Below are 27,101 nucleotides of genomic sequence, written 5' to 3'. Positions count from 1 at the left end.
TGCCTGCAGTGGAAGCCGTGTGTAGTATATCTGGTCCAGCTACAGTCTTGCAAGGAGGTGGCACCTGCGCTGGCACCTGAGCTGCCTGCCCCCCCACAGCAATCAGCATGCCTGGCTTTGCATAGTAGACAGGCCCTGGGCTCACTTGCCCGCACACCCCTTGCCACTCCATGCCTGGCTCACCCCTGGCAGGTTGTGGGAGCTGGGCCGGTAGTGTAAGCCGAGCACAGCCTGCTGGGCTGAGTGGGTGGAACAAGGCCAGTGGGCACAAGCCATACTCAGGCAGAAGGTGCCACTAGCCACAGAGGTTTCTGGCTGGCAAAGTGACACTCCAAGGATCCCGCGATAGAGTTACTAACATTTGTATCATCAGAGTCTTTGCAGGAAAAGAGAAAGTGTGAGACTGAAAAGTATTCAGAGAAATAATTGCTGAAACTTCCCAAATCTGGTGAAAGACAAAAACCTACAGATTCAAGAAGCTGACTGAGTTCCAAATAGGAAAAATGATCCAAAGCCAAACTGACACATCATAGTTAATCTTCTAAAAACTAGAGATTCAGAAAAAAAAGAAATCTTTAAAACAATCAGGGAGAAACAACCAGGAAGGAATGCTAATTCAAACTGTATTTCTGCATTACCTGTGGAAGAAATGATGGAGGCCATCTAGGAGTGGCCCAACCCTTAGGAAGTGCCGAAAACAAAACTGTCAACCTTGAATCCTGTATCAGGTGAAACCAGCCTTCAGGAATGAAGGGAAAGATAGATGACGAGAAACAGAGTTTATTGAGACCTACCCTTAAAGAATGGCTAAAGGAAGCTCTCCAAACAGAAAGAAATTAAAAGAAGAAGGCTGGGACCTAAGAAAGGGAAAGAAGGTAGAGGAAAAAAGGAAGGACGGAAGGAAGGAGGGAGGGAGGGAGGGAAAAGAAACAACACAATATATAAAAATAGAAGTACAGATGCTCCTTGACTTATGATGGGGTTATGTTCCCAATCAATCCATGGTAAGTTGATTCTAAGTTGAATACATTTAATACCCCTAACCTGTCAAACATTATAGCTTAGCCAGGCCTCATTTAAATGTGTTCAGAACACAGTGGGCAAAATTATCCAACATAAAGCCTATTTTGTAACAAAGTTTGAATATGTCATGTAATCTATTGAATACAGTACTGAAAGTGAAAAATGGAAATGGTTATATGGGTACTTAAAGTACGGTATCTACTGAATGTGCATTGCTTTTGAACCATCCTAAAGTAACCAAAAAATCATTTATGTCAAATCATTGTAAGTCAGAGACTGTCTGTATCTGCTGTCTGCAAGTATATGTTCCTTCAAACATAATGACACAGGTAGACTGAAAGTAAAAGGATAAAAAGTAATATATCATGTAAACACTAATTTTCAGAAAGCAGTACTAAGTATATTAATATCAGATAAAGTAAGTTCAGAGAAAGAAAATTACTAGGGACAAAGAGAGACATTGTATAATATTAAAGAGATCTCACATCTGTAATCTCGGCACTTTGGGAGGCCAAGGTGGGTGGATAACTTGAGTCCAGGAGTTTCAGACCAGCCTGGGCAACATGATGAAAACCCATCTCTACCAAACAAACAAAAAACCCAAAAATTAGCTGGGCACGGTGGTGTGTGCCTGTAATCCTAGGTACTCGGGAGACTGAGGTGGGAGGATTGCTTGAGCCTGGGAGGTGGAAGTTGCAGTGAATTGAGATCACACCACTGCACCAGACACCATAGCTTCAAAATACATGAAGCAAAAATGGAGTTAAAAAGAGAAATAGACAAATCCACAATTACAGTTGGAGATTTTTGTTTTGTTTTGTTTTGTTTTGTTTTGTTTGAGACGGAGTTTCGCTCTTGTTACCCAGGCTGGAGTGCAGTGGCGCGATCTCGGCTCACCACAACCTCCGCCTCCTGGGTTCAGGCAATTCTCCTGCCTTAGCCTCCTGAGTAGCTGGGATTACAGGCACGAGCCACCACGCCCAGCTAGTTTTTTGTATTTTTAGTAGAGACGGGGTTTCACCATGTTGACCAGGATGGTCTCGATCTCTCGACCTCGTGATCCACCCGCCTCGGCCTCCCAAAGTACTGGGATTACAGGCTTGAGCCACCGCGCCCGGCTACAGTTGGGGATTTTAACAGCCCACCCTCAGCAACTGATCAAACTACTAGATAGAAAATCATCAGGCTATAGAAGAACCGGACACCATCAACCAACAGGACCTAACTGATATTTATAGAACACTTTGCCCAGTAACAGTGCAATACACATTCTTTTCAAATGTCCAGAAAATATTCACCTTGATTTAAAAAACCTTAACAAATTTAAAATAATTGAAATTATAGAATATGTTCTCTGGACATAATGGCATCAAATTAAAAATTAACAACAGAAAGATAATAGGAAAATTGCCAAACATTTGAAAGTATAGCTAATATAACCTGAGCAGTTCATGGGCTGGATCATGAAAGGCCTGGTCTGCTCTGTTTAAATCTCCAGCCCATTATGCAAGAGTAGCAAATCACTGAAGCCATTAAGCTAGAAAGTGATACAGGTATATTTTTGCATTAGTAATACAAGTTGTAAAACACAGGTGCCTGAAATATAGGCAGTAGCTCATATAGAGATTAAGAAATAAAGACTTGTAGCTTTAAGATCACCCAAAGAGACCATAGCCTGGGCAACAGAGAGAGTGACTCTGTCTTTAAAAAAAAAAAAAAAAAAAAAATTTTAGGGAGGTGGATAGGAGGAAAGAGAGAGAATGAAGTAAAAGATGACCTCAGGATTTTAACCTGGGTGTCAGAAGAATGGTTGCTCCTCAAAACTGAGATTAACTGGAACCAGTTAATAATGAATTTGTTATTTAGGCATGTTGATTTTTTCTTTAAGCTTTTTGAGATAACTGTAGATACACATGCATGTAAGAAATAATACAGAGATCCTGTAAACTCCTTACCAGATTCCCCCAGTGAGAGCTTGTTACAAAACCGTATGGTACAGTATCAGAACAAGGACACTGACATTGATTCAGTCAAGATACAGAACAGTTTCATCATTGATATATTGGATGTCATCTAAATAAAAATATTTTGCTCTGTGAAAGACTCTGAGGATGAAAAGCCAAATTACAGACTGGGAGAAAAATCTGTGCAAAGCATACAGCCAGCAAAGGACATATCTAGAATATGTAAATAACTTTCAAAATTTGCTACTAAAAAAATCAGGCCAGATGCAGTGGCTCATGCCTGTAATCCCAGCACTTTGGGATGCTGAGGTGGGCGGATCACCTGAGGTCAGGAGTTTGAGATCAGCCTGGCAATCCTCATGGTGAAACCTCGTCTAAAAATGCAAAAATTAGCCATGTGTGGTGGCGCATGCTTGCAATCCCAGCTACTCAGGAGGCTGAGGCAGGAGAGTCACTTGAACTTGGGAGGCAGAGGTTGCAGTGAGCCAAGATCGTGCCACTGCACTCCAGCCTAGGTGACAGAGCGAGACTCTGTCTAAAAAAAAAAAAAAATCAGGAAATGAGCAAAAGACTTTCACAGACATATTATCGAAGAGGATATACAGATGAGATTTCACTACACACATATGAGGATGGCTAAAGTAAAAAAAGGTGATAACATCAAATGTTGGTGAGAATGTGGAGAAACTGGATCACTCGTCCATTGTTGGTGGGAATATAAAATGGTGCAGCCACTCTGGAAAATTGTTTTGTAATTCCTTTTAAAACTAAAAATGGACTTACCATATGACCCAGCAATTATACTCTTGGCCATTTATTCCAGGGAAAACATTTTAATGCAAAAATATGCGCACAAATATTCACAGCAGTTTCTTTTATAATATTTTAAAAAACTACGAATGATCTCAATGTCCTTTGATGGATGTATGGTTAAACAAATAGTATGTCCATACCATGGAATATTACTCAGCAATAAAAAGGCACACACAACTCGGATGAACATCAAGGAAGTTATCCTAAGTGAAAAAAGCCAGTCTTAAAGGGATGGCCATATACTGCATGATGCTATTTATGTAATACTCATGAACTAACAGGCATGTGGGAAACAGATCATGATCACCAGGAGTTAGGCTTGAGGGTCTAGGATGGCTGGAGCTAAAAGGTTGGCACAAGTGTCTTTTGATTAGTACTTTGAAGTATCTTGAATGTGGCTGTGATTACACAAAGCTATATAGGTGACAAAAACCACATAGAGCTATACACACATGTACACAAATGAGTGCGTGTGCAACTGGTGATATCTGCATAGGCTCCACGCATCATCCCAATGTCAGTTTCCTGGTTTTGATATTGTACTCCAGTTATGCAAGATGCTAACACCGGCGGAGACTGGGTGAAGGGTGCAGGAGGCCTCCCTGTACCTTTATTTCCAACTACCTGTGAATCTGTCATTATTTAAACTTTCAAAATAGAAAGTTTAAAAAGTCAGTGCAATGGTTCATTTTAGGTGCCAACTTGACTGAATTAAGGAATACCTAGAAACTTGGTAAAGCATTATTTTTGGGTGTGTCTGTGAGAGTGTTTCCAGGGGAGATTAGCATGTAAGTCTGAGTGAAGTATGTGGGAAGATCCACTCTCAATGTGGATAGGCATCATCCAACTTGCTGTGAGTTCAGAGAGAACAAAAACAGAGAAGAGGTGAAGATATTCACCTATCTGCTGGAATTAGAATACAGTCTTCCTCTTTTGTCCTGGGACAACAACTCCAGGCTCCTTGGCCTTTGGACTTTAAGATACACACCTGGTGGGTCCTCAGGCCTTTGGCCTTGAACTGAGAGTTACACCACCTTCTTCTTGGTTCTGAGGCTTTCAGACTTGGACCAAGCCATGCTACCAGCATCCCAGTGAGGTGGGAGGCAGGACTTGACTCCAGAGGTGGGGCTTGGACATAGGATCCAGTTGAGGACTAGCTAAAATAGGGAAGCAGCTTTCCTACCGGTGAGCCCTGTCGGTTTACGGTTACCATGGCAACACGTAGGCGTTACCACCCCTTTCCAGCACAATGACCCAAGGACCCAAAAATCACTACCCCTTCCCTAAAATTTCTGCACAAACCACCCTTTAATCTATATGTAATTAAAAGTAAGTATAAATGTGACTGCAAAGCTGCCCTGAGCTACAACTCTCTGCTTATGGGGTAGTCCTGTTCTGCAGGAGCAGTCATGGAGCTGTAACACTGCTGCTTCAATAAAACTGTCTTCTTCTACCCTATGACTGGCTCCCCCTTAAATTCTCTCCTGGGTGAAGCCAAGAACCCTCACAGGCTAAGCCCCACTTTGGGAGTTGTCTGCCCTGCTGCACCAGGGTCTCCAGCTGGCCTGTGGTGGGACTTCAGCTTCCACGATCTTGTGAGTCAATTCCCCATATAAATCTACACCTCCCCCCGCCCCCGCCACCCCCTATCCTACTGAGTCTGTCTCTTTGGAAAATGCTGACTAATATAGTTGGGCTCAAAACCAGCATGACCAGTCATAGAAGCCCTGCAACACTGTCTCACCATATGTTCTGAGACATTTTCACTGCTGCTGCTCCCTATAAATGAACAGAGTCCATGGAAACTTCAATAAGGCATTCTTTGCCCACTGTGTGTATTCACAGAGGAACTAATGGCATTTGTTCTTCGTGTTTTCTGACACTTGATGTTGTCATGTGATTGTGTTTTCCATTGTGAAGTGTGTACTTGTGGCTGGATGATCTCACCCCAGCTTTTCTTCCTCCGTGGGATGGTGATGATGGTGTATGTTTAAAAGAGTTCTCTCTAATTTCTCTCTCTCTCTCGTTAAAACTTCTCTTCATAGCCCCAGATAAAAATGCTCATTGCATCTTTCCTTTTACCTGCCCCATTTTGGAATGAGAACGTAAAGCCTTTGGGTCCCCTGAATGCAACTTATGCATTTTATGTTCAAGCTTTATTGAAGCATCTGAAGATTGAGCATTCAGCCACTCAGGAGTGTCTTAAGATTCTAAGCAGCCAGGAAATCCTAGGACCTTCTCTTGTATCTTTTCCAGGGTGAGTAACCTTGTATTCAGTGGAGAAGAGAGGAGACACATCAATTAGACAGAACTATTCTTTGGAAGGCCTGAATGTCCATTTATCCTTCTCTCTTGGGTGGGGGACACTACTTAGTCATTACTAATAATGTTAAATAATACAAAATGCCAGCACACTGGTACTTTCGAATACCGACAGAGACCTGTAATGTAACTTAGGCACAATTTTAAAGCCACAAGTCCTCCAGTTATGCCTTATTGGAACAAATCACTTCCCCTTAGATTCCCATAAAGCCTCAAAGATGATAACAAAAGACAATGTCATTTCCTCCTTTTATGGAGAGAAGAAATAAAGTCAGAGAGTCCTAAGTTTCCTGAATGGATGACTAGTCAATATTATATGAGAAGAGCAAAATTCATCTCCTTAACTGGGCCCCTCATTCACCATTTATGGGGTTCTCAGGGCTTTGGTATCAGCTGTGGTCACAATGTTCCATAGTAAGGAGACATACCTATTCATTTTGGGAGAGAAGATATCTCGTGGTATTTCTGATATAGCGCCTTGAATTCTTGAAGGAAAAAAAATTGGTTTATGTCAATGCCAGGGCACTGGTGTTACTACCGAAGTTCTAAATCTTAGAGATGACTTAGAAAAGGTCTAAAGACCAAAGCCAGTAAGTGGAGGTTTTTTTTAAAACACCACAGATGGCTTCCCCTCCCCCGACCTTTTTAAGGCTCATTCCTAAATGAAGCAAACCAACCACAAACTGAATCTTATACCCTTCATCCCCGTACATTCGGCCTTTCTTTCTTTCTTTGTTTTCTTTTCTTTCTTTCTTTCTTTTTTTTTTTTTTTTGAGACAGAATCTTGCTCTGTCGACCAGGCTGGAGTGCAGTGGCAGGATCTCAGGTCACTGCAATCTCCGTCTCCCAGGCTCAAGCAATTCTCTTGCCTCAGCCTCCCGAGTGGCTGGGATTACAGATGTGTGCCACCACGCCTGGATAATTTTTATATTTTTAGTAGAGGTGGGATTTCACCATGTTGGCCAGGCTGGTTTCGAACTCCTGACCTCAGGCGATCCGTCCTCCTCGGCCTCCTAAAGTGCTCTGATTACAAGTGTGAGCTGCCGCGCCTGGCCACATTCAGCCTTTCTTAATAAATTAAGGGGTGAGGGAAGATGCTACCAGATATTTTTCTCAAACTGACACATAAGTTATGAAACTGACACAGAATAGCTTTGCTACCAAGATGTTTTAGCTGTTTGTGCTTAACAGGTTTGTGCCTGTTAGCTTTGCTTGCTTTGGATGGTTTTTCTTTTCTCTTCTTTGAGACAGAGTCTCGCTCTGTCACCCAGTCTGGGGTGCAGTGATGCAATCTCGGTTCACTGCAAATTTTGCCTCCCAGGTTTAAGCTATCCTCCTGCCTCAGCCTCCCAAGTAGCTGGGACTACAGGCAGCCCGCCACCATGCCTGGCTAATTTTTTGTATTTTTAGTAGAGACGGGGTTTCATCATGTCGGCCATGCTGGTCTCAAACTCCTGACCTCGTGATACACCTGCCTTGGCCTCCCAAAGTGTTGGGATTACAGGCGTGAGGCACCACGCCCAGACCGGATAGTTTTTCTTTTAATGATTGTTACATTTCAGGTGCTGTTTAGGGATCATTCTGATACTCTCTCTAGGCTGAACACGGATAAACTCTGTGTCTGGGAATATAACATGAGTGCCGATGTACCTGCCAGTCTATCTCAGATGCCCTGCGGTCATAGTGGGGTTTGCGATCAACAAGCCTCTTCAGAATGCCTTGGTTTTCCATGGTGATTCTCAGTAGCTCGCGGTTCCTTGTTTCCCTGTTTAAGCTGAAAAACACAAAACCCGAAGATGGGTGAAGGAGGAAATGTTCATCTTCACGAGTGGGGGAGGTGAAGTCGTGAGATTATAAATGCCAAGCTGCCTAAGTGCAGGGAGTAAACTGTCCTGCTGAGCCCACAGCCCCCTGGGGCAGCCCGTAGATCCGCACTGCACTCCGGGAAACGTGACCGCATTTGCAGGTTTATATCAGTGGTCTTCAGCCCTGTTGGCCATGAGAAGATTCTCCTTCATTGGTCTGAGGTGAACCTTGGGCATTGGCATTTTGTTAAAATTTCCCAAGGATTATAATGTAAAACCAGGATTGGGGGAAGGTCTCCCTGTGGATAAATCACAAATGGCTGGCGACAAGTTTTGGGTCACCTCACTCCTCTCAGCTTTCAATTTATAACAGAATATTCCAGGACATAGGAACAGCATCTTGACCATCTCTTTCCTCCAACAAAATTATTATTATTTTTTTTGAGACAGAGTCTCGCTCTTGTCACCCAAGCTGGAGTGTGGTGGCTCGATCTCAGCTCACTGCAACCTCTGCCTCCCAGTTCAAGCAATTCTCCTGCCTCAGCCTCCTGAGTAGCTGGGGGTACAGGCCCTTACAACCAGGACCAGGTATTTTTTGTTTGTTTGTTTGTATTTGTAGTAGGGATGAGGTTTCACTGTGTTAGGATGGTCTCTATCTCCTGACCTCATGATCTGCCCGCCTCGGCCTCCCAAAGTGCTGGCATTACAGGTGTGAGGCTCCATGCCCGGCCCCCACCCCTCACCGTATTCTTTCTCATGCATGTGCTTCTTCGGTATCCCTAATCACACTGCATTGTCATTACTTACATAAATGTCTCCCCTACAAGACCTTGAGTTCTTTCAAGTTAGGAAATAAACATCTCATTTCATCTCTGTTATTCCTGGTGCCTAGCACATAGTAGTTGCTCAGGAAAGATTTCTGGAATCAATTTTAAGAATGCCACATCATAGCCCCAGCCATAGTGCTATGGTCCAGATGTCTGTGTTCCCCAAAATTCTTATGTTCGAATCCTAACCCCTGAGTGATGATATTAGGAGGTGGGGCCTTTGAGAGATGATTCCATCACCCTAATGGAATTAGTGTCCTTATGAAGGAAGTCTGAGACAAACCCCTTGCTCCTTCTGCCACATGAGGTTACAGTGAAAACATGGCTGTCTATGAAGCAGGAAGCAGGACCTCATCAAATGGTGATGAGGTGCCGAATTTACTGGCACCTTGATCTTTGGACTTTCTTGCCTCTAAAACTATGAGAAATAAATTTTTGTTGTTTATAAGCCAATAGTTTATAGCCTTTTGCTATAACATCCTATGATGTACTAAGACACATGGCCACCATTTTATAAAAGTGGGCAGTGCATTCTTGCGACAAACTGAATAGGACTCTGAAAGTTTCTTAGATGAAAGAAAAGTTAGTGCTTTAATGCTAGAGAAAGCTCCCCATTTTTAAGGTTTTCATTCTCCATAACACGATCTCGTTGGTTCTCCCTAAAGATAACCTCCCTTAAGTACCCCGTAAGTACTCCTCTGGCTTGGGGAAACCACACACTAAAACCCAAGAGGAAAGTCAATTTTGACTTTCCAAAACTGAAATGAAAACAGAGGACATTACCTCTTAGAAAAATATTCATTCCAGCAATCCACCTTGGCAGGGCCACGATGGGCATTTGCGATCTTCTGACAGAGTTGCTTGTTTTCATACTCGATTTTGTTGATTCTCTTTTGTTCACCCTGGTAAGAAACGACACCACCATGTGACTCCATCAGTACACTGCCCCAACACACCATGACTTAGCTTCCCCCTCCTCTGAGATCCTGGGAAAGGGGTGCAATTGAGGGCCACAGGGAAAACTGGGAGCAGAACTTCAAAGACTTGGGGGCTGGGCGCAATGGCTCACACCTGTATTCCCAGCATTTTGGGAGTCCGACATGGGTGGATCATGAGGTTAGGAGATCAAGACCATCCTGGCTAACACAGTAAAACCCTATCTCTACTAAAAATACAAAAAATTAGCCAGGCATGGTGGCATGCGCCTGTAGTCCCGGCTACTCAGGAGGCTGAGGCAGGAGAATGGCTTGTTGAACTGTGGAAGGCAGAGATTGCAGTGAGCTGAGATTGAGCCACTGTACTCCAGCTTGGGGGACAGAGCGAGACTCTGTCTCGAAAAACAAAAAACAAAAAACAAAAAACAAACCAACAACAACTGGGGTTGATGTATTTGGGGAGGAAGAATATTAACAAATCTTTGAATAGATGGGTATTTAGAAGGCTCTGGGAAATTGAACCTCTTTAGGACATAGACTGGAAGTCAATAAAATACGTCTGCAGGCAGCAAGAACAAATACCTGTAGTTTGCTCAATTTTAAAAGGTGATGTGTGTGCGCCACTGGAGGTTTGGTATCAACAGTAGGCTTCACTAGAGAAGGAAGATGAAAGACACAATGTTACCTCACAGGAGTTCCAGTAGCAGCCTCAAAAAACCAGCACTAGACAATGTCCTTGACTAAGGAACAATTTCGAATTAGGACCTGAATGCGGCTCAGGAAGTTTTGTTTGGTTTATCAGATGTACATCTCTGAGGAGGTTTGAACAGAAACAAAAGAATAGTGAGAGCTAGAAAAAGTAAAATTTACAGAGATAAATGTCCTTTTAATCCAATAAAAGAGCCTCTCTTCCAACCTTTTTCCAATATGACTAGCCTGTCTATTGGCCGCTGAAGTCCTATCCTCTTTCTAACTTACTTTGGCTTTAAAGAGTTTAAAGAAGTATTTCCAGCCAGTGAACTCCCTGGTGGAAGATACATTTTGTTACTGGTGCTAACGCCCTCTTGCCCAAACTCAGCAGAGAAGGCCAGATCATCCCAGAGCTGTGACCTGGTCTGATTTACTTTCCGTCTCTCTAGGGGGTACCATTCCAAAATCCCTAACAGCAGCGTCTAGCCCAGACTGCCCACGTACCTATTTGTACTCTATTCTTGTGAGATAGATAGTGGCCAAAGTCCAGTTTTTTTCTGAAGGTTGTGCTTTGCCTGTGATTAGAGACGATAACAGGGTAGGCCAGATAATCCAGGGAATTGTTCATCTTCTCTTCCTAGTCTCACTTCCGAAATGAGGCATCCAGACTCCTCTGTGAGGTGCCTAGCTGTCCCCCTGACAAGTTGTCATAGTTACCCAGTATGACATCAGGGATGGGTCTCAGGAAAGGAGTAGGAGCAGTGGAGTACGGCTGGCTGCCTCTGGGCTTCTGTGTTTGATGCTAACCTAGGCTCAAGTCAAGATGAAGGTCAAGGGACTCGAAAACTTTTCCCCTGATTAGAATGCAGATGCTGCCAGACAACATGAGAAGGAAAGGAGTGGTGTGCGGGGAGGGGTGGGCAGGCATGGGGTGGGGTGAGGGATACAGAAATTCCAGCCTTGGTTATACATCTTGGGCTATCAGCTAACTAGTCTCCACTGCAATAGCTCCCCTGAAGGTGCAAGACCACAGGTTTTTGGGGGAGAAGAAAGTTGACCCTAATGATAATCTGATGCAATTTCTTTTGCAGATGAGGAAACTGAAGACCACAGCAGCAGTGCTACTCAGGAACCACGTTGGTGGCAGGGCTGGGATCAGGATGTGGGTTTCCTGAATTGAAGTCCAAATTTGCTCTTTTGCAAGAAGGAAACCGCCAGTTTTTCATGGCAGTGGGGGAGGGTGGCTTTCCTGCAGGACAGAGACTGTCTTTTGTACTTAGTGGAAGTTCAGGAAATGCTGAGTGGCTTATGGTGGGCTGGCATCTGCTCCAGGAAGGGCTGCAGGAGTCTGATTTATCTCCATGCCAGCACAGGGCGTGGCACCCACTGGGTGCTCAGCGCATTTGCTGATGAAGGACCAACACTTACTGAGTGCTCGAGATGTGCAGTGCTGGGTGCCTTCCTTGAATGTAACATTTAACCCTCCCAGCAACCTTAAAAATTAAGTACTGGCCGGGCGCGGTGGCTCAAGCCTGTAATCCCAGCACTTTGGGAGGCCAAGGCGGGTGGATCACGAGGTCAAGAGATCGAGACCATCCTGGTCAACATGGTGAGACCCCGTCTCTACTAAAAATACAAAAAATTATCTGGGCATGGTGGCACGTGCCTGTAATCCGAGGCAGAAGAATTGCCTGAACCCAGGAGGCGGAGGTTGCGGTGAGCCGAGATCGCGCCATTGCACTCCAGCCTGGGTAACAAGAGCGAAACTCCGTCTCAAAAAACAAAATAAAACAAAACAAAGAATTAAGTACTATTACTATCTTCTTCTTCTTTTTTTTTTTTTTTTTTTAAGCAAATAGGCTCAGGTTAGGTAATTCCTCGGAATTCCCAGGCTGATTGTTGTTAAGCACGACGCTCTCAATGAACGTTGACAGCAGACGCGCCCCAGAGTAGAGCTTCTCAGACTTTGATCTTCCTAGGGACCTCTTGGGGTCGGTGAAATGTCCACTCTGATCCAGCAGGGCTGGGCTGCGGGGGTTCTGGCGAGGGCCCGGGAGAGGCCTCCGCAGCAGGAGGCCGCTCGCGAGCCGAGCCCGGCCTTCCCTGTAATCCAGAAAGACTGAGGCGACCCCTCGGTGTACCCGGCAGTTTGGAAACGTTTATTGGGCTCTGCATTTGGTTCAGGGAAGGAAGTGACCGCGCTTCCCAGTTTACCAAGACACACCAACGGCCTGGGCCGGGGCGGGGCGAGGACCCCCGAGACTCAAGGCGGAGGCGTCTCCCTCCGGGACGCGCCCAGGAGCGGCGCGCTGGGCCCCCCGTCACAGCGCCGGCGCAGCGCATTCCCCGAGCCCGGCGGGCCCGCCCCCGGGGCGGAACGGGGCGGCTCCCGGCGCGAGCCCCCGCCCAGCCGACCCGCCGCTCTCTCCCCCTCGCTCGCTCCGCCGGGCGTGCAGGGCCCCGCCGCCGCCGCCGCCATGTCGGGCTCGTTCGAGCTCTCGGTGCAGGATCTCAACGACCTGCTCTCGGACGGCAGCGGCTGCTACAGCCTCCCGAGCCAGCCCTGCAACGAGGTCACCCCGCGGATCTACGTGGGCAACGCGTGAGTCCCCTTCGCGGTCCGGGCCGCGTCGCCCCTCCCGGGACGCCCCGCCCACCCGAGGCTGGGGTGGGGGCGTCGCAAGGCGTGGGTCGGGGGAGCCGGGGCGCTGTTGCCCCTCCGGGAGCCACAGCGGGGGCTTGGGAGGGAGCTGGAGTCGACGCCCACCCCCGCGCGTGGGGCCGAGGGACCGGAAACCTGCCCGGCCGGCCGGGCGCGGCCCTTCCCCGCCGCTGGTGCACGGAGCCCCGGGGGCGCGCTGTTGGGGCTTGGCCTTGGGCGGGGTCGGGGCTACCGTGTTCACTTAACAGGTGGCCCTCGGTCGCCCGGCCGGTCTCCTGCCCGCGCGTCATGTGACAGCTGCCTGGTTCTGCAGTGAGGTCACCGCGGAATGTCTGCCTTCGCCGCCATGGCAACGGGCAGACGTCACAATTCGGGCGAGGAATTTTCCCGGTCGGGCAGTCCCGGATCAGGGAAGCTAAACACCCCAAACGAGGGAGTCCGGGTTGCTGGGCCGGGATTTCCAGGTCTCTTCTCCCACCTTCCAGATGTGGTTTGATTTACATGAGATTCTAGAACGGTCCAGTGATAAGCCTCCTCAGGACCTGAGCCACCACCTAGAAAAGGCTCTTGACTTTTCATCCCCAGGAAATACATTTATTCTTGATCATTTATGGGTTCTTCTTACCAGATTGATTACCCCATTTTCTATTACTCAAACTACTAGTAAGAATTTTTTAATTTAAATTTTAGTTTTTTTTTTTTTCTAATGAGAATGTCTAATCAGCAGGAGGGAACCGGTGTTAACATTCTGAGATGTGAAATAGGACCCGCGAGAAAATAGATTAGCATGCCAGGACAGCCTCGGAAGGGCTCAGGCTGGATTTTCATGAGACTCCGAGGACCCAGTTACCAAAATCCTAAGCTCCATGCCTCAGCCCAAGGATGGCATGTTGAAAACTCAAAACCCACCCTCCTCTCATTTCAGAGGAAGAAATGGTGGCTCAGAGTGTCTGAGGGAGTAGTAGGAGGACAGAGTCAATGTCTTGTTCATGTCTGTATTCCCTGACCTCCGCTAGGACCTGCTGCTTAGCCTGCCAAGGACTGCCACGGAAATGGGGGTCATCGTGGAACTAGCAGTCAGGCCCCAGCCTCATGGGGACAGTTCTCATCCGTTCCATCATTCATTCACTAGTCTGAGCACCTACTGTGTAACAGGCACTGTGCAATGTTCATTCATAGTAGAGATAGTAATAATGATAATGGTAAATTGGTTGCATGTTGAATTATTAACAGTATTAGAGAAGGGAGATGAACAGGAATGACTCTTCAAAGTGTTTTTTTTTCTATCAGCCGCTGCTTTACAGTCTTACGCAATGTCCTAAGCAGGAATAGATAAAACAGAGTCCTACAGCGTCGGCCAAAGGCTTCAGGAATTGCAAAGCTCTGGAGACACCCTTCCTCCTGCCCCAGGCAGCAGGTGGGCCTTGTTAGCCTCAGGAACCCTGCCTGCTTGGGCAGCTGGGCCATTCAGCTGTCGCCACTTCCCAAGTGGAAACCAAGGTTGTGCACACCTGGTGTAGGCAGCGTGGCAACTGCTGATGGTTACTGGAGAAAATACATGCCTTGTCCTCTAAGCACATCTGACCTTGACTTGGCCGGGGGTGTGAGGGTTGCTCAGCAGGGAGGATCAGTGGGCACCGGGCACCAAGAGGGCTTGGGCTGCATCCCCTTACCCAAGTCAGAGCTGCAGCGATGTCCTCACCAGGCAGAGACAGAGCCTGTATAAGCCGCGTTTGCCAGGCCTTGGGGCTTTTGCAGCAGATGTGGGCATGAGAGACAGACCGAGGTGGAAGATAGCGCAGGGCTGGATGTCAGAAGAAAGGAGGTCTTCTCCCAGCTCTGCCGCCAGCAGCACGTGGGGCACGTGCCCGTCTCTCTGCCCATCCTGTCGGGTCAGAGTTCAAGCTCTGTTTAGTGGGGATACTGCCATCCTTATTCCTCACAGGGCTGCTCACAGTGGGCAAACAAGATCACATAGGAGGTGGCATTTTATAAAGTATAAACTGCCGTTTGGATTGGGATGTTTTGTCAGATGAAATAAAGGGCCCTTTTCATCATTCGGATCAATTATTATTATTATATTATTTTAAAATTTTTTTTTTTCTTTTTTAGAGATGGAGTGTCGCTCTGTCACCCAGGCTGGAGTTCAATGGCACAATCTCAGTTTATTGCAACCTGTACCTCCCAGGTTCAACCAATTCTCCTGTCTCAGCTTTTCGAGTAGCTGGGATTACAGGCGTGTGCCATCACGCCTGGCTAATTTTTGTAATTTTAGTAGAGATGGGGTTTCACCATCTCTACTAAAGATGGCCAGCCCTGTCTCGAACTCCCAACCTTAGGTGATCCACCTGCCTCGGCCTCCCAAAGTGTTGGGATTACAGGCGTGAGCCACCACACCCGGCCTTAGATAAATTATTTTGTAACTTCCTATGGTTCTCTTAGGGCCACTTGCTCCCCAAGTACTAATCATCCAAGACAGCTTTGGAAATCTGGCCAGTGGAATGTGGCAGGTAGGATCCCTCTAGGAGGCAGGGAGGGGGCTCCCTGGCATGTGTTGGATTTATTTTTCTGCACTCATTCTCCGTGTATTTATCCAGCACCTACTATGTAGCAGGTACTGTAGCAGGTGGCAGGGAAACAGACTTGAAGCAGACGTGGGTCCTCTCTCAAGGAGCTCACAGCCTGGATGTGTAAACACAGAAACACAGTCAAGTATTAGAATCGTAGTGTTCACCACGGTGTCAGGATCTGTCCATGGAATAGGCCACTTAATACTCAAAACAACCTCAGGGAGAAGGCACTGTTACCCCATTTTACAGAGAGGGAAACTGAGGCACAGAAGCCTTAAGGTTTCCTGGCTAGTAACTGGGCTGGAGGCAGACCCAGTTATTCTGGTTCCGGAGTCCATTTTTAGCCAGTTGGCTATGTACACCCACACCCGGCTTAGGGAGCATGGGGCCACGTGGAATGGAGGGAGACAAATGCTGCGGAGGGTGTGGGAGACCAGAGGGCGCATGTCTCCAGAGAGGGTGGGGACAGCGTGGCTATGAAACCACCAGTCTATTTGGGGAAGCTGCTGGCAATTCGATATGGCCCGAGTGAGGGAAGAGGTCATAAGATGAGGCGGGAGAAGCTGGCAGGGACCAGAGCGTGGAGGGGTTCCTTGCTTTGCCAAGCAGCTTAGATCCTTCTCCGTCTTCCTCCCACTGGGGCTGCCATTTGGTTGGTTAATCATCCCCCCAATTGTCTCCCATCCAGGTCTGTGGCTCAGGATATCCCCAAGCTGCAGAAACTGGGCATCACCCATGTCCTGAACGCGGCTGAGGGCAGGTCCTTCATGCACGTCAACACCAATGCCAACTTCTACAAGGACTCCGGCATCACCTACCTGGGTATTAAGGCCAACGACACACAGGAGTTCAACCTCAGCGCTTACTTTGAAAGGGCTGCTGACTTCATTGACCAGGCTTTGGCGCAAAAGAACGGTAAGGGACCTGCTGCCAGGAAAAGATGGGAGGCAGCTTTGAAGGACCGTCCCTCTGGAAAACAGGCCCACAACTGGTGTCTTCTGGGAAATCCCCTCTTTTCCTATCTTCTGTGGTCAGTGACAGAGCGGTGGGGCTCTCTCTGCTCACCTGGCCTGTCCAGTGGACCCAGATGTCAGGATGTGTAACTCATTCACGCAATGGCAGCCCCAGGGTCCTTGCATTTGATTGCACTTTGGCTGGGGCTTGGTTTCCAGTTGCTTACACATCCCCCATTTAAACAGCTGTAATGATGAGGAAAAGGTGGTAATGTGCGTGGCGAGAAGGCCTGAGGTGAAGGAGCAAGGGGCTGGTTGATCCGGGGCTGCTTGATTCAGCAGCTCTGGAGTGGCATATGGACCAGGCCTTTTCCCCTTCTTTTTTTTTTTTTTTTTTTTTTTTTTTGAGACAGACTCTCCCTCTGTTGCCCAGGCTGGAGTGCAGTGGCGTGACCTCAGCTCACTGCAACCTCTGCCTCCTGGGTTCAAGCGTTCTCCTGCCTCAGCCTCCCAAGTAGCTGATTCTACAGGCATGTGCCACCGCGCCTGGCTAATTTTTGTATTTTTAGTAGAGATGGGGTTTCATCATATTGGCCAGGATGGTCTCGATCTCTTGACCTCCTGATCTGCCCACCTCGGCCTCCCAAAGGGCTGGGATTACAGTAGGCATGAGCCACCGCACCAGGGGTCCTTTCCCTTTCTCTCTTCTGCCACCTCAGCGTTCGGTGCTCCTCTCATGGTCCCAAGATGGTATCGGGTTATCACATCCCAGTAGGACCGAGGGCGGCAGACGAGGCGCTGCAGCCATCTCTTCCCACGTTTTTCTCCTCTCCATTTTTTTTTAACGAAGTCAGAGTTTCACTCTTGTTGCCCAGGCTGGAATGCAATGGCACGATCTCGGCTCATTGCAACCTCCACCTCCCATGTTCAAGCGATTCTCCTGCTGCAGCCTCGCAAGTAGCTGGGACTACGGCGAGCACCACCATCTGGCTAATTTTTCTATTTTTAGTTGAGATCAGATTTCTCCATATTGGCCAGGCTGGTCTCAAACTCCCAACCTCAGGTGATCCACCCATCTTGGCCTCCCAAAGTGCTGGGATTATGGCGTGAGCCACCTTGCCTGGCCATTCTTCCCTTTTTTAAGGAGACAGAGTCTTGCTATGTTGCCTAGACTGGTCATCTCCAACTCCTGGGCTCAAGCAATCCTCTCACCTCAGCCTCCCCAGCAGCTGGGACTACAAGCAGGCGCCACCATGCCCGGCCTCTCTCTTTTTCTAAGAGCAAGTAAAACATTCCGCGGAGACGCCCCTCACATCTCACTGGCGAGGGATTCACGTGACTGCCTGGCAAGGGGAAACGGGGTAGCTGTGGTCAGCTTAAGTTGGCAGTCAGCAAAGCACAGGCCCCCGCCCCGGGCAAATCTTCCGGCCGCTTAAAAAATACTTCCTGCAGCCTCCAAATACGAGGTAAGACTGCAGGAGAACTAGCAAGGTGCTGGCAGTCACCAAGGCATTCCGGCAAGAAACCCCAGAAGGCCACAGAGCAGACGTCAGCTGAGCAGGCTGGGCCGCTTGCCCTGTCTTCCTTTCTGCTTTTAGCTGTCTTTCTCAGCTCCTTCCTTTCCCTTTCCCTCCCTCTGCACCCCACACCCGCCCAGGGAAAGGACCCCGTGAGGTGCGATCAGCCTTGCCTCTACTACACTGATGCTTCTTGGGCCTAGCAGCCTCGCGTCAGAATGATTTCCAGTACACAGAAGGTTCTAGACCACTGGACAGCGCATGCTCAGGGCTCAGAGAGAAGCTTCACTGTGGGAGAATCTGCAGACTTTGCCGACAGGCCCCTCATGGTCCTTCCAGATCGCCCCCTCCCCTCCAGCTGCACTGAGCTCCTCACCCTGCGTAGATACGGGCCGGCCCAAGGGGAAGGATTTTGCTGTTCTCGTGTAATACCGATTGGTCATTCCTTCGTGGAATTTTGAGCCCTCTGACTTGGTTTCCTCTTTCCAAACAACTAGGAATATGCCCTTTTTTTCCCCCTCCTGTCTCAGTCCAGGTGTGCTCGGTTTTCAGTCTGAAAAGTTCTCTCTGCCTCTTCCTACCCTATCCTCCAGCAAAGTCCACCTCGTCCTTGGCACAGTGGCCTCTCTTCCATGAAGCCTGCCCTCAGCCTGGGTCCACTTTGTTCCCTGTCTGTCTCCTTAGCCCCGATGTAGCATCAGGTACACAGTATGTACACTGCAGATGATGAATGAGCAAGTGATGACGAATTCCACGGGCTCTATAAAGCCAAGTATAAATGCTTGTAAGAATGAGAGGCCAAGTGAGTCAACAGAAATATGCTGGCCTCTGACAGTGTGTAGGACCCAGGGACTCATCACAGAGAGCTGGGTGGGGTGGCTGAGGGTGCTCAAGAGGGAGGAGTCACTTCCAGCTGGGAAAATCAAGGGAGGCTTCATGGAGGAGGTGTGGCATTTGGGCTGAGCCTAGGGTAATGAGAGGTTGAATTGTCCCCTTTCCCAGTAGGCTCTGTGTGCACTGGGGCCTACATGCGAAGTACGTTCTAGATGGTGAGGTGGCTGCTCTGCAGAGGGTCTCATTCCTAGGGCGGGGCAGCGGAGGCCCCACTCTGAATATTTTGGGCATCTAGGCTGGAGGGTGAATGCGCAGGAAAGGGGAGGACTCCTGCTTCTTTTTTTTTTTTTTTTTTTTTTTTGAGACAGAGTTTCGCTCTTGTTACCCAGTCTGGAGTGCAATGGCGCGATCTCGGCTCACCGCAACCTCCGCCTCCTGGGTTCAGGCAATTCTCCTGCCTCAGCCTCCCGAGTAGCTGGGATTACAGGCACGTGCCACTATGCTCAGCTAATTTTTTGTATTTTTAGTAGAGACGGGGTTTCACTATGTTGACCGGGATGGTCTCGATCTCTCGACCTCGTGATCCACCCGCCTCGGCCTCCCAAAGGACTCCTGCTTCTTGATTTGGAAGGCATTGGGGAAACAGAGTGGTGTTTTGAGGGTAGGGTGATGGGAACAGAAAAGACTCTGTTGGACTCTGGGCTAGCAGATTTCTTGCCAAACAATGCCCTTACAGAGGTGTTAGTAGGTAATAATTCACTCAGCTAGTCAGCAAATATTTATTGAGCACATAGTGTATGCTAGAGATTGTAATGCATCCAAAAATCAGTGCCCCACATTTCTTGCGGTTTTTTTTTGGACATAGTCTCGCTCTTGTCACCCAGGCCCAGGCTGGAGTGCAGTGGTGCAATCTCGGCTCCCTGCAGTCTCCACCTCCCAGGTTCAAGCAATTCTGCTTCAGCCTCTCGAGTAGCTGGGATTACAGGCATGTGCCACCACACCCGGCTAATTTTTGTAATTTTAGCAGAGACAGGGTTTCGCCACATTGGCCAGGCTGGTCTTGAACTCCTGACCTCAGGCAATCCACGCACCTCAGCCTTCTAAAGTGCTGGGATCATAAGCGTGAGCCACTGTGCCTATCTGATTTCTTGCTCTTAAGGAATTCATCCTCTGGGAGAGAAGAGTCGATCTGTGCATGGCTGGTGTGACACAGGACCAGGGCTGCTATAGTTGAGGATGTACTAGGTGCCACCAGAGAGTACTGGGTAATGTTTATTGAGTGCTCATGGATGCCAGGTGCTAGCCTAGGGGATTCATGTGTGGTTTCCGTTAATCTTCCAACCACCTGTGCAATGGGTACTACTGGCCAGATAAGAAAACTGAGGCACGTTGAGGTTAGGTGGCTCACAAGTTAATAACCAGTGTATTGGTCAGGATTCTCTAGAAAAAACAGAGCTAATAGAATATACAGTTGGTCCTCCGTACCCGTGGGTTCCACATCTGTGGATTCAACCAACTGCAGACTGAAAATATTAAAAACAGCATAAAAGGATGTTATGTCTGTACTGAACATGTATTCCCTAGATGATATGGTATAACTGTTTACATTGTATTGGGTATCATAAGTCATCTGGAGATGATGTAAAGTATAAGGGAAGATGTGCACAGGTGATTTGCATATGTTGTTTTATATCAGGAACTTGAGCATCTGTGGGTTTGGGTATCTGCAGGAGGTCCTGGAACTAATTTTCTCGGTGGATATTGAGAGATGGTGTCTATTTATATATATATATATATACACACACATACACACCATATTAAACGATGTTATGTATTTATATATAGGTTTATTTTATTAAAAAATATATATAATATACATATTTTACAAATATATAATTATAATTATATAATTTATATAAAATACATTATTTAATATAAACATCTAATTTTATAATTGTAACATAATATATAATTGATAAAATTATATGATTATATATCTGCAGGAGGTCCTAGAACCAATCTCCCTGGTAGGTTTTGAGAGATTGTCTCTCTCTCTCTCCCCACACATACATGTACATACACACATGCATATATATATACACATGTACATGCATATACATGTGTGTGTATACATACACACATGTATATGGTATATGCATGTACATGTGTATATGTATATATGTATATGTGTATATGGTATATGCATGTACATACATGTGTATATGGTATGTGCATGTACATACATGTGTATATGTGTGTATGTATGTGTATGTATATGTATACACATACATGTGTTGTATATATGTATATGTATATATGTATATGTATGTACATGTGTGTATACATATACATATATACATATATGCATACATACATGTGTATATGCATACACACATGTATGTGTGTATACACGTGTATGCATGCGCACACGTATGTATGTATACGCATATACATGTATGTATACATATACACATGTATGTATATGCATATACATGTGTGTATGCATACATATACGCATATACGTGTATGTATACATATACAAATGCATGTATGTACATATGCACATGTATGCATACATGTGTATATGTATACATACACATGTATGTACGTCACGCATGTATGTATATGCATATACACATGTATGTACATGCATATACATGTGTGTATGTATATGCATATACATGTACACGGCACCTGTATGCGCATATACATACACATATGCGTGTGTGTATGCATACACACGTACATGTGTGTCATGTGTATACACCTGTATATGCATATACATACATGTGTATATATACATACATGCATGTTATACATATACACAACACAGGTATATATACACATATATGTACATGCATATACATACATGTGTATGTATACATGACACATGCATGTATATGCATATACAGGTGTATGTATATGCATATACATGTATCTATACATATACGTATGTATACGCATATACATGTGTGTATGTATACATATACTATGTATATGCATATACATGTGTGTATACATATACACATGTATGTATATGCATATACATGTGTATATATATGCATGTGTGTATGTACATGTATGTGTGGAGAGAGAGAGAGACAATCTCTCAAAACCTACCAGGGAGATTGGTTCTAGGACCTCCTGCAGATATATAATCATATAATTTTATCAATTATGTATTATGTTACAATTATAAAATTAGATATTAGATGTTTATATTAAATAATATATTTTATATACAAATTATATAATTATGTAATTATACATTATATAGTATATATAATTATACGTTATATAATATGTATACATATACGCATGTATATGCATATACATACATGTGTATATGTATGCATATATACACATATGTATACACATACATGTATATACAGACACACATGTATACACATGTATGTATATGTATATGCATACACACATACATGCACATACACATGCGTACATGCACACATACATATGTGTATGCATGCACATGCATGTATACATAAGTGCACACATGCACATGTATGTGTGTGCATACAAACATGTACATGTATGCACGTACTCATGCATAAACACATGCATGTCTGTATATGCATGCACCCATGTATGTACATGTATATGCACATGCATTTATACAGAGACGTGTCTATGCATATATGTATGAGTACATGCATGTATATGCATGCACGTGCATGTGTATACACAGATACATATATGTATATATCTATATATGTGTGTATACATATATAGACATACAGACATGTATATGCATATATACACATATATACACACTATTAAAATGTTATACATATTTTTATAAAAATAAACAAGCATAATATACATATTTTATAAATATACAAATACAATAGAAATATAAATACGTAATTATATATTACAGTTATATAAAATATATAACAATATAAAAATATATAATTACAATATATAATGTTGTTCATCAAAGCAGTTGAAGAACTAATCTCAGCCGAGATTGTGCCATTGCATTCCAGTCTGGGCGACAAGAGCAAAACTCTGTCTCAAAAAAAAGAAAACGCTACCAGCACCCTGGAAAGCACCCCCAGTCTCTGTGCTCCACTGCCCTCATTCCTGGCTCCCAGGGCCTCTGCCATGCAGGCTTTTTTTCTTTGAGATAGAGTCTTGCTCTGTTGCCCAGGCTGGCTCACTGAAACCTTTGACTCCCAGGTTCAAGCGATTCTCCTGCCTCAGCCTCTCTAGTAGCTGGGATTACAGGCATGCGCCACCACACCCAGATAATTTTTTATCTTTAGTAGAGATGGGGTTTCACCATGTTGGCCAGGCAGGTCTCGAACTCCTGACCTCATGATCCACCCACTTCAGCCTCCCAAAGTGCTGGGATTACGGGCGAGAGCCACCGCGCCTAGCCCCATGCAGGCTTCTGACAGCACAGATGGTTTCGCCTGCTCTCTCTCCTGCTCTGCGGGCTCATCCGCCTCCTATCTGAGTGCTGCTCTGTGTCATTCTGCTAAGTGGCAGGCTGCTCATTCTTTGTATTTATCCTTTCTACTGGGATGGGCCTTTAGGGGGTTCTAGCTGGGGCTGTGATGTACAGTGCTGCCTATGAACATTCTGGCCTGTGTGTGTTGCTGAATGTGAGTGCGCACTCTGTTGGACCTGGGCCTGGGGGTGGGATTGCCGGGCCAGAGGGGATGCATGTGTTCAGCTTGAGGAGACGCTGCCGTGCTGCACAAGCTTTCCAAAGTGGTTGCGCCAATTCACACCTCACCTCCCCAGCCACGCAGAAGAGTTCCAGTTGCCCCATATCCTCACCGGCACTTTGGGTTTTCCATCCTTTTCATTTAGGCATTCTGGCGGGCACACGGTGGCGTGATATTGTGCTTTTCAGTTGCACCTCACGGAGGTTTTTTTCTTCCCCCTGAAACAGAGTTTTGCTCTTACTGCTCAGGCTGGAGTGCAGTGGCACGATCTCAGCTCACCGCAACCTCCGCCTCCTAGGTTCAAGCAATTCTCCTGCCTCAGCCTCCCAAGTAGCTGGGATTACAGGCATGCGCCACCATGCCTGGCTAATTTTGTACTTTTAGGTAGAGACAGAGTTTCTCCATGTTGGTCAGGCTGGTCTTGAACGCCCGACCTCAGGTGATCTGCCCGCCTCGGTGGGGATTACAGGCATGAGCCACTGCGCCCGCCCAACAGTAGGGGGCACAGTAGGGGTCTCCTGTTTCCCAGCTCACCACATCTCCCTGTTTCTTCCAGGCCGGGTGCTGGTCCACTGCCGGGAAGGTTACAGCCGCTCCCCAACGCTGGTAATCGCCTACCTCATGATGCGGCAGAAGATGGACGTCAAGTCTGCCCTGAGCATCGTGAGGCAGAACCGTGAGATTGGCCCCAACGACGGTTTCCTGGCCCAGCTCTGCCAGCTCAATGACAGACTCGCCAAGGAGGGGAAGTTGAAACCCTAGGGCACCCTGCTGCCTCTGCTCTCGAGGTCCGCAGGGGGAGGCCCTGGGCAAAGGTGTCCCGAGCTGCCATGTTTAGGAAACACACCGTCCCTGCTCCCAGCATCACAAGGCACCTGTCTACGAGTCTGCCCCAACACAGCCCTGGGCCACTTCCCCCACCCTGGGGAGCACATAAAGCAGCTTACCGAGGGGGCATCCTCGCTCCCTGGTTGTCCTGTTTCTGTAATTTATGATGTCTTTTCCCTGAGATGGGGGCGCAGAGGGGGAAGGCCTGTGGCCTGCATGCTTCCCGACGGGCCCAGGGCGGGAGGCGTGTGGACACTCACAGAGGGCCCTTATGACCTTTCCTCCCCCACCCCCAAATCCTCTCGAGTGGGGACCTCAACACCTTGAACCCTAGGAAAGGAACTATGCAAATGCAGGCCACTATCCCCACCACGTCCGTGCTCCACCGTCCCCACGGCCTTCCACACCCTGCGCATAGGAAGCGCGCTCACGTCTTAAGGTCCGAAGCTGGGGCGGGGGCGTCCGGCAGTTATGAGTGGAGGGAGATTCCCAGGGCAAGGCTGCATTTGAATGATTTCCTTAGGATGAATGGTCCCTACGCAAAGAGGCCCTTCGGTGGGCAAACAGATTCTCCTGGAGAACCCTCCTAAATCCATAGAGTTTTCAACATGAGACTCTTTGGAAGCTGTGAGTTCGGAATCCGCTGCTGTGGCGTATTTCCCTCGGACCTTATCTCTGCCCCTTCATTTTTGAGAAGAGCGATGCCTTTGGCATGCTTTTTTTCTTTCTTTTTTAGAAAACAGGGTGTTGAAGTCCCGCCTATTTAAAAACCCCACCATTTGGAGAATTACAAGGGTCTTGTCCTGAATGGTAGTGTTGGCAAGCCCAAGCCAGTGTGCTAACTGCTTTTGTCCTTGCTATCCCAGGGTCAGGAGGAGGAAGTTGGCCGATTACATCGTGTGTGCGTGAGCGTGTGGGGGTGTGCCTCTCGGAAACTCGGCCAGGGGACGAGCAGGGAAGTGACAGGTCCCAGGCACACACCCGGGCCATTGCAGGTGGCTCTTCTAGCTCTCTGCTGCCAGCACAGGATCCCTGGAGTGACTCAGCCAGGCAGGCATGAGACATGGCGGAGTGTCCACGTGGATCCTTTACTGGTGGCAGAGCAAAAAACACAAGCAACCTTTTAAAAGACTTTTTAAGGGTGATATTGGAATGCACTAGCCCTCACCTGTGTATGCACATTTGCCAGAATGTAAGAGTTTCATTTTAAACACAGTCTTGTTAGGATTTTACGTTACTGTTATTATGGAAAATGATTGTGATGCTATTTATCTTCAGGGTCACTCTGGGCAAAGAGAAGGTCCTCAGCCATGCCCCCGGCACGGAGCGTAGAGATGTCTGATAAAAGTTGAACAAATTCAATGCTTTTTGAGCACCAAATATGTGTAGGGCGTTGTTCTGGTGGGTGTATCATGCTCCCGGAAGCCTGAATTCAAGGTAGGATCACTTGCAAGGCCTTGTGAAGGACTCTTACCTAACATGAAGGAAATATCAGGGACTTTTGTTGACTCTTTACAACTCAGTTTTACATTTAAGTTCAGGCAGTGTTAACATGCCAAGGTGGGAATGTGCCTTTTTCAGAGTTGGCCAGGAGCTCCTGGCTGGGACATGGAGAAGCAGGTGGGCCATAAGGCCCCACTCCCGGCGATGAAGGTCTCTGATCACACAGGAGCAGCCCTGCCCAGCCTGGTCATTTGCTGTCCCCTTTTCTCTGTGACCACAGCAGCTCTGAACAACTAGGATGTGTCTTCTCCAGATAGTGAAAAGGGTGTCCAGATAGACCCACCTGAGCGACACGGCCGTCCTCTAAACTGGGTGCCTTGCTGCACAGCTTCCACGTAGCCTTCCAGCCTCATCAGACCTGAGCCTCGCAGTAACCCAGGAACGTTAGTAGAGCTTATTCTTGTATCGTGGCCTTTTTAAAAAAAGGAATTGAGGAAGTTCAGAACAGAACCCTCGGTGAAGTAGAGGAGTGACTATAATGATAATATTTTAGCAACATTTCTTTAACTTTGGTTGTTCAGAATGTTTGCAACAGCTAGCTAGCTTGCTTCCTCCCCTCCCCTCCCCTGCCCTCCCCTCCCCTCCCCTGCCCTCCCCTCCCCTCCCCTCCCCTCCCTTCCCTTCCTCTTTCCTCCCTCCCTTCCCTTCTCCCCTCCCCTCTCCCTGGGTTGTCCAGCTATATAAGGCGGAACTGGGCAAGATTTTAGGTTGACTGTTCCCTGAAGCTGGATTCTTTGACACGATACTCTCTCAAGAAAGGGGCTCCCTGGCATTTCCAGGTGCACTGCACATGCCCTTGATCCAGCTCCAGAGATGCAAGTCAAGAGGGTGGGTCCCTCAGAGGCTGGAATGTACAGCTCTTTCTCCAGGGGGGACGTAGCACCCCTAAGTCAGAGCTTTCTGCTACGCTCCTGGAAGAGGCTAGGGAGCTGGGGCTGGGGCTCCCCTCCCATGCCCAGGCAGTGGTCGCCCCACGGGACAGCCACAGCTGCTTAGGCGAACACAGCAGGTTGGTGTGGCTGGCTAATTAGGACCTTTCAAAAGCCTCCGTGGGTGCATGAGGGAGAAAAGGCCATTGGGAAAATTACTGCCTTGACTTTGGAACTACTTTTATGCTGATAACTTGGGATTTCTTGATAGTCCTTCACCCCCCAAAACCCG

At 47.1% G+C, this 27,101-nt stretch overlaps 2 protein-coding genes across 2 annotated transcripts; one reads left to right on the top strand and one right to left on the bottom strand.

Moving 5' to 3' along the window:
- Nucleotides 1-5,980: 5,980 nt before the first annotated feature.
- Nucleotides 5,981-13,398, bottom strand: CFAP97D1 (CFAP97 domain containing 1). Its single transcript, XM_074389134.1, has 6 exons — nt 13,274-13,398; nt 10,272-10,342; nt 9,538-9,656; nt 7,773-7,896; nt 6,551-6,607; nt 5,981-6,066 (listed from the first exon to the last, which is right to left on the bottom strand). The coding sequence occupies exons 1-5, from the start codon at nt 13,329-13,331 to the stop codon at nt 6,551-6,553; spliced, it is 429 nt and encodes a 142-aa protein (XP_074245235.1). The 5' UTR covers nt 13,332-13,398; the 3' UTR covers nt 5,981-6,066.
- Nucleotides 12,764-25,669, top strand: DUSP3 (dual specificity phosphatase 3). Its single transcript, XM_039476183.2, has 3 exons — nt 12,764-12,981; nt 16,300-16,526; nt 24,166-25,669. Exons 1-3 carry the CDS (start codon nt 12,857-12,859, stop codon nt 24,369-24,371), a joined length of 558 nt encoding a protein of 185 aa, XP_039332117.1. The 5' UTR covers nt 12,764-12,856; the 3' UTR covers nt 24,372-25,669.
- Nucleotides 25,670-27,101: the final 1,432 nt, after the last annotated feature.

The sequence above is a fragment of the Saimiri boliviensis genome, chromosome 17 (genome assembly GCF_048565385.1).
Source record: "Saimiri boliviensis isolate mSaiBol1 chromosome 17, mSaiBol1.pri, whole genome shotgun sequence".
Classification (NCBI taxonomy): Eukaryota; Metazoa; Chordata; class Mammalia; order Primates; family Cebidae; genus Saimiri; species Saimiri boliviensis.
Note: the sequence above shows the minus strand (reverse complement) of the source record. Positions and strands in the feature narration are given on the sequence as shown.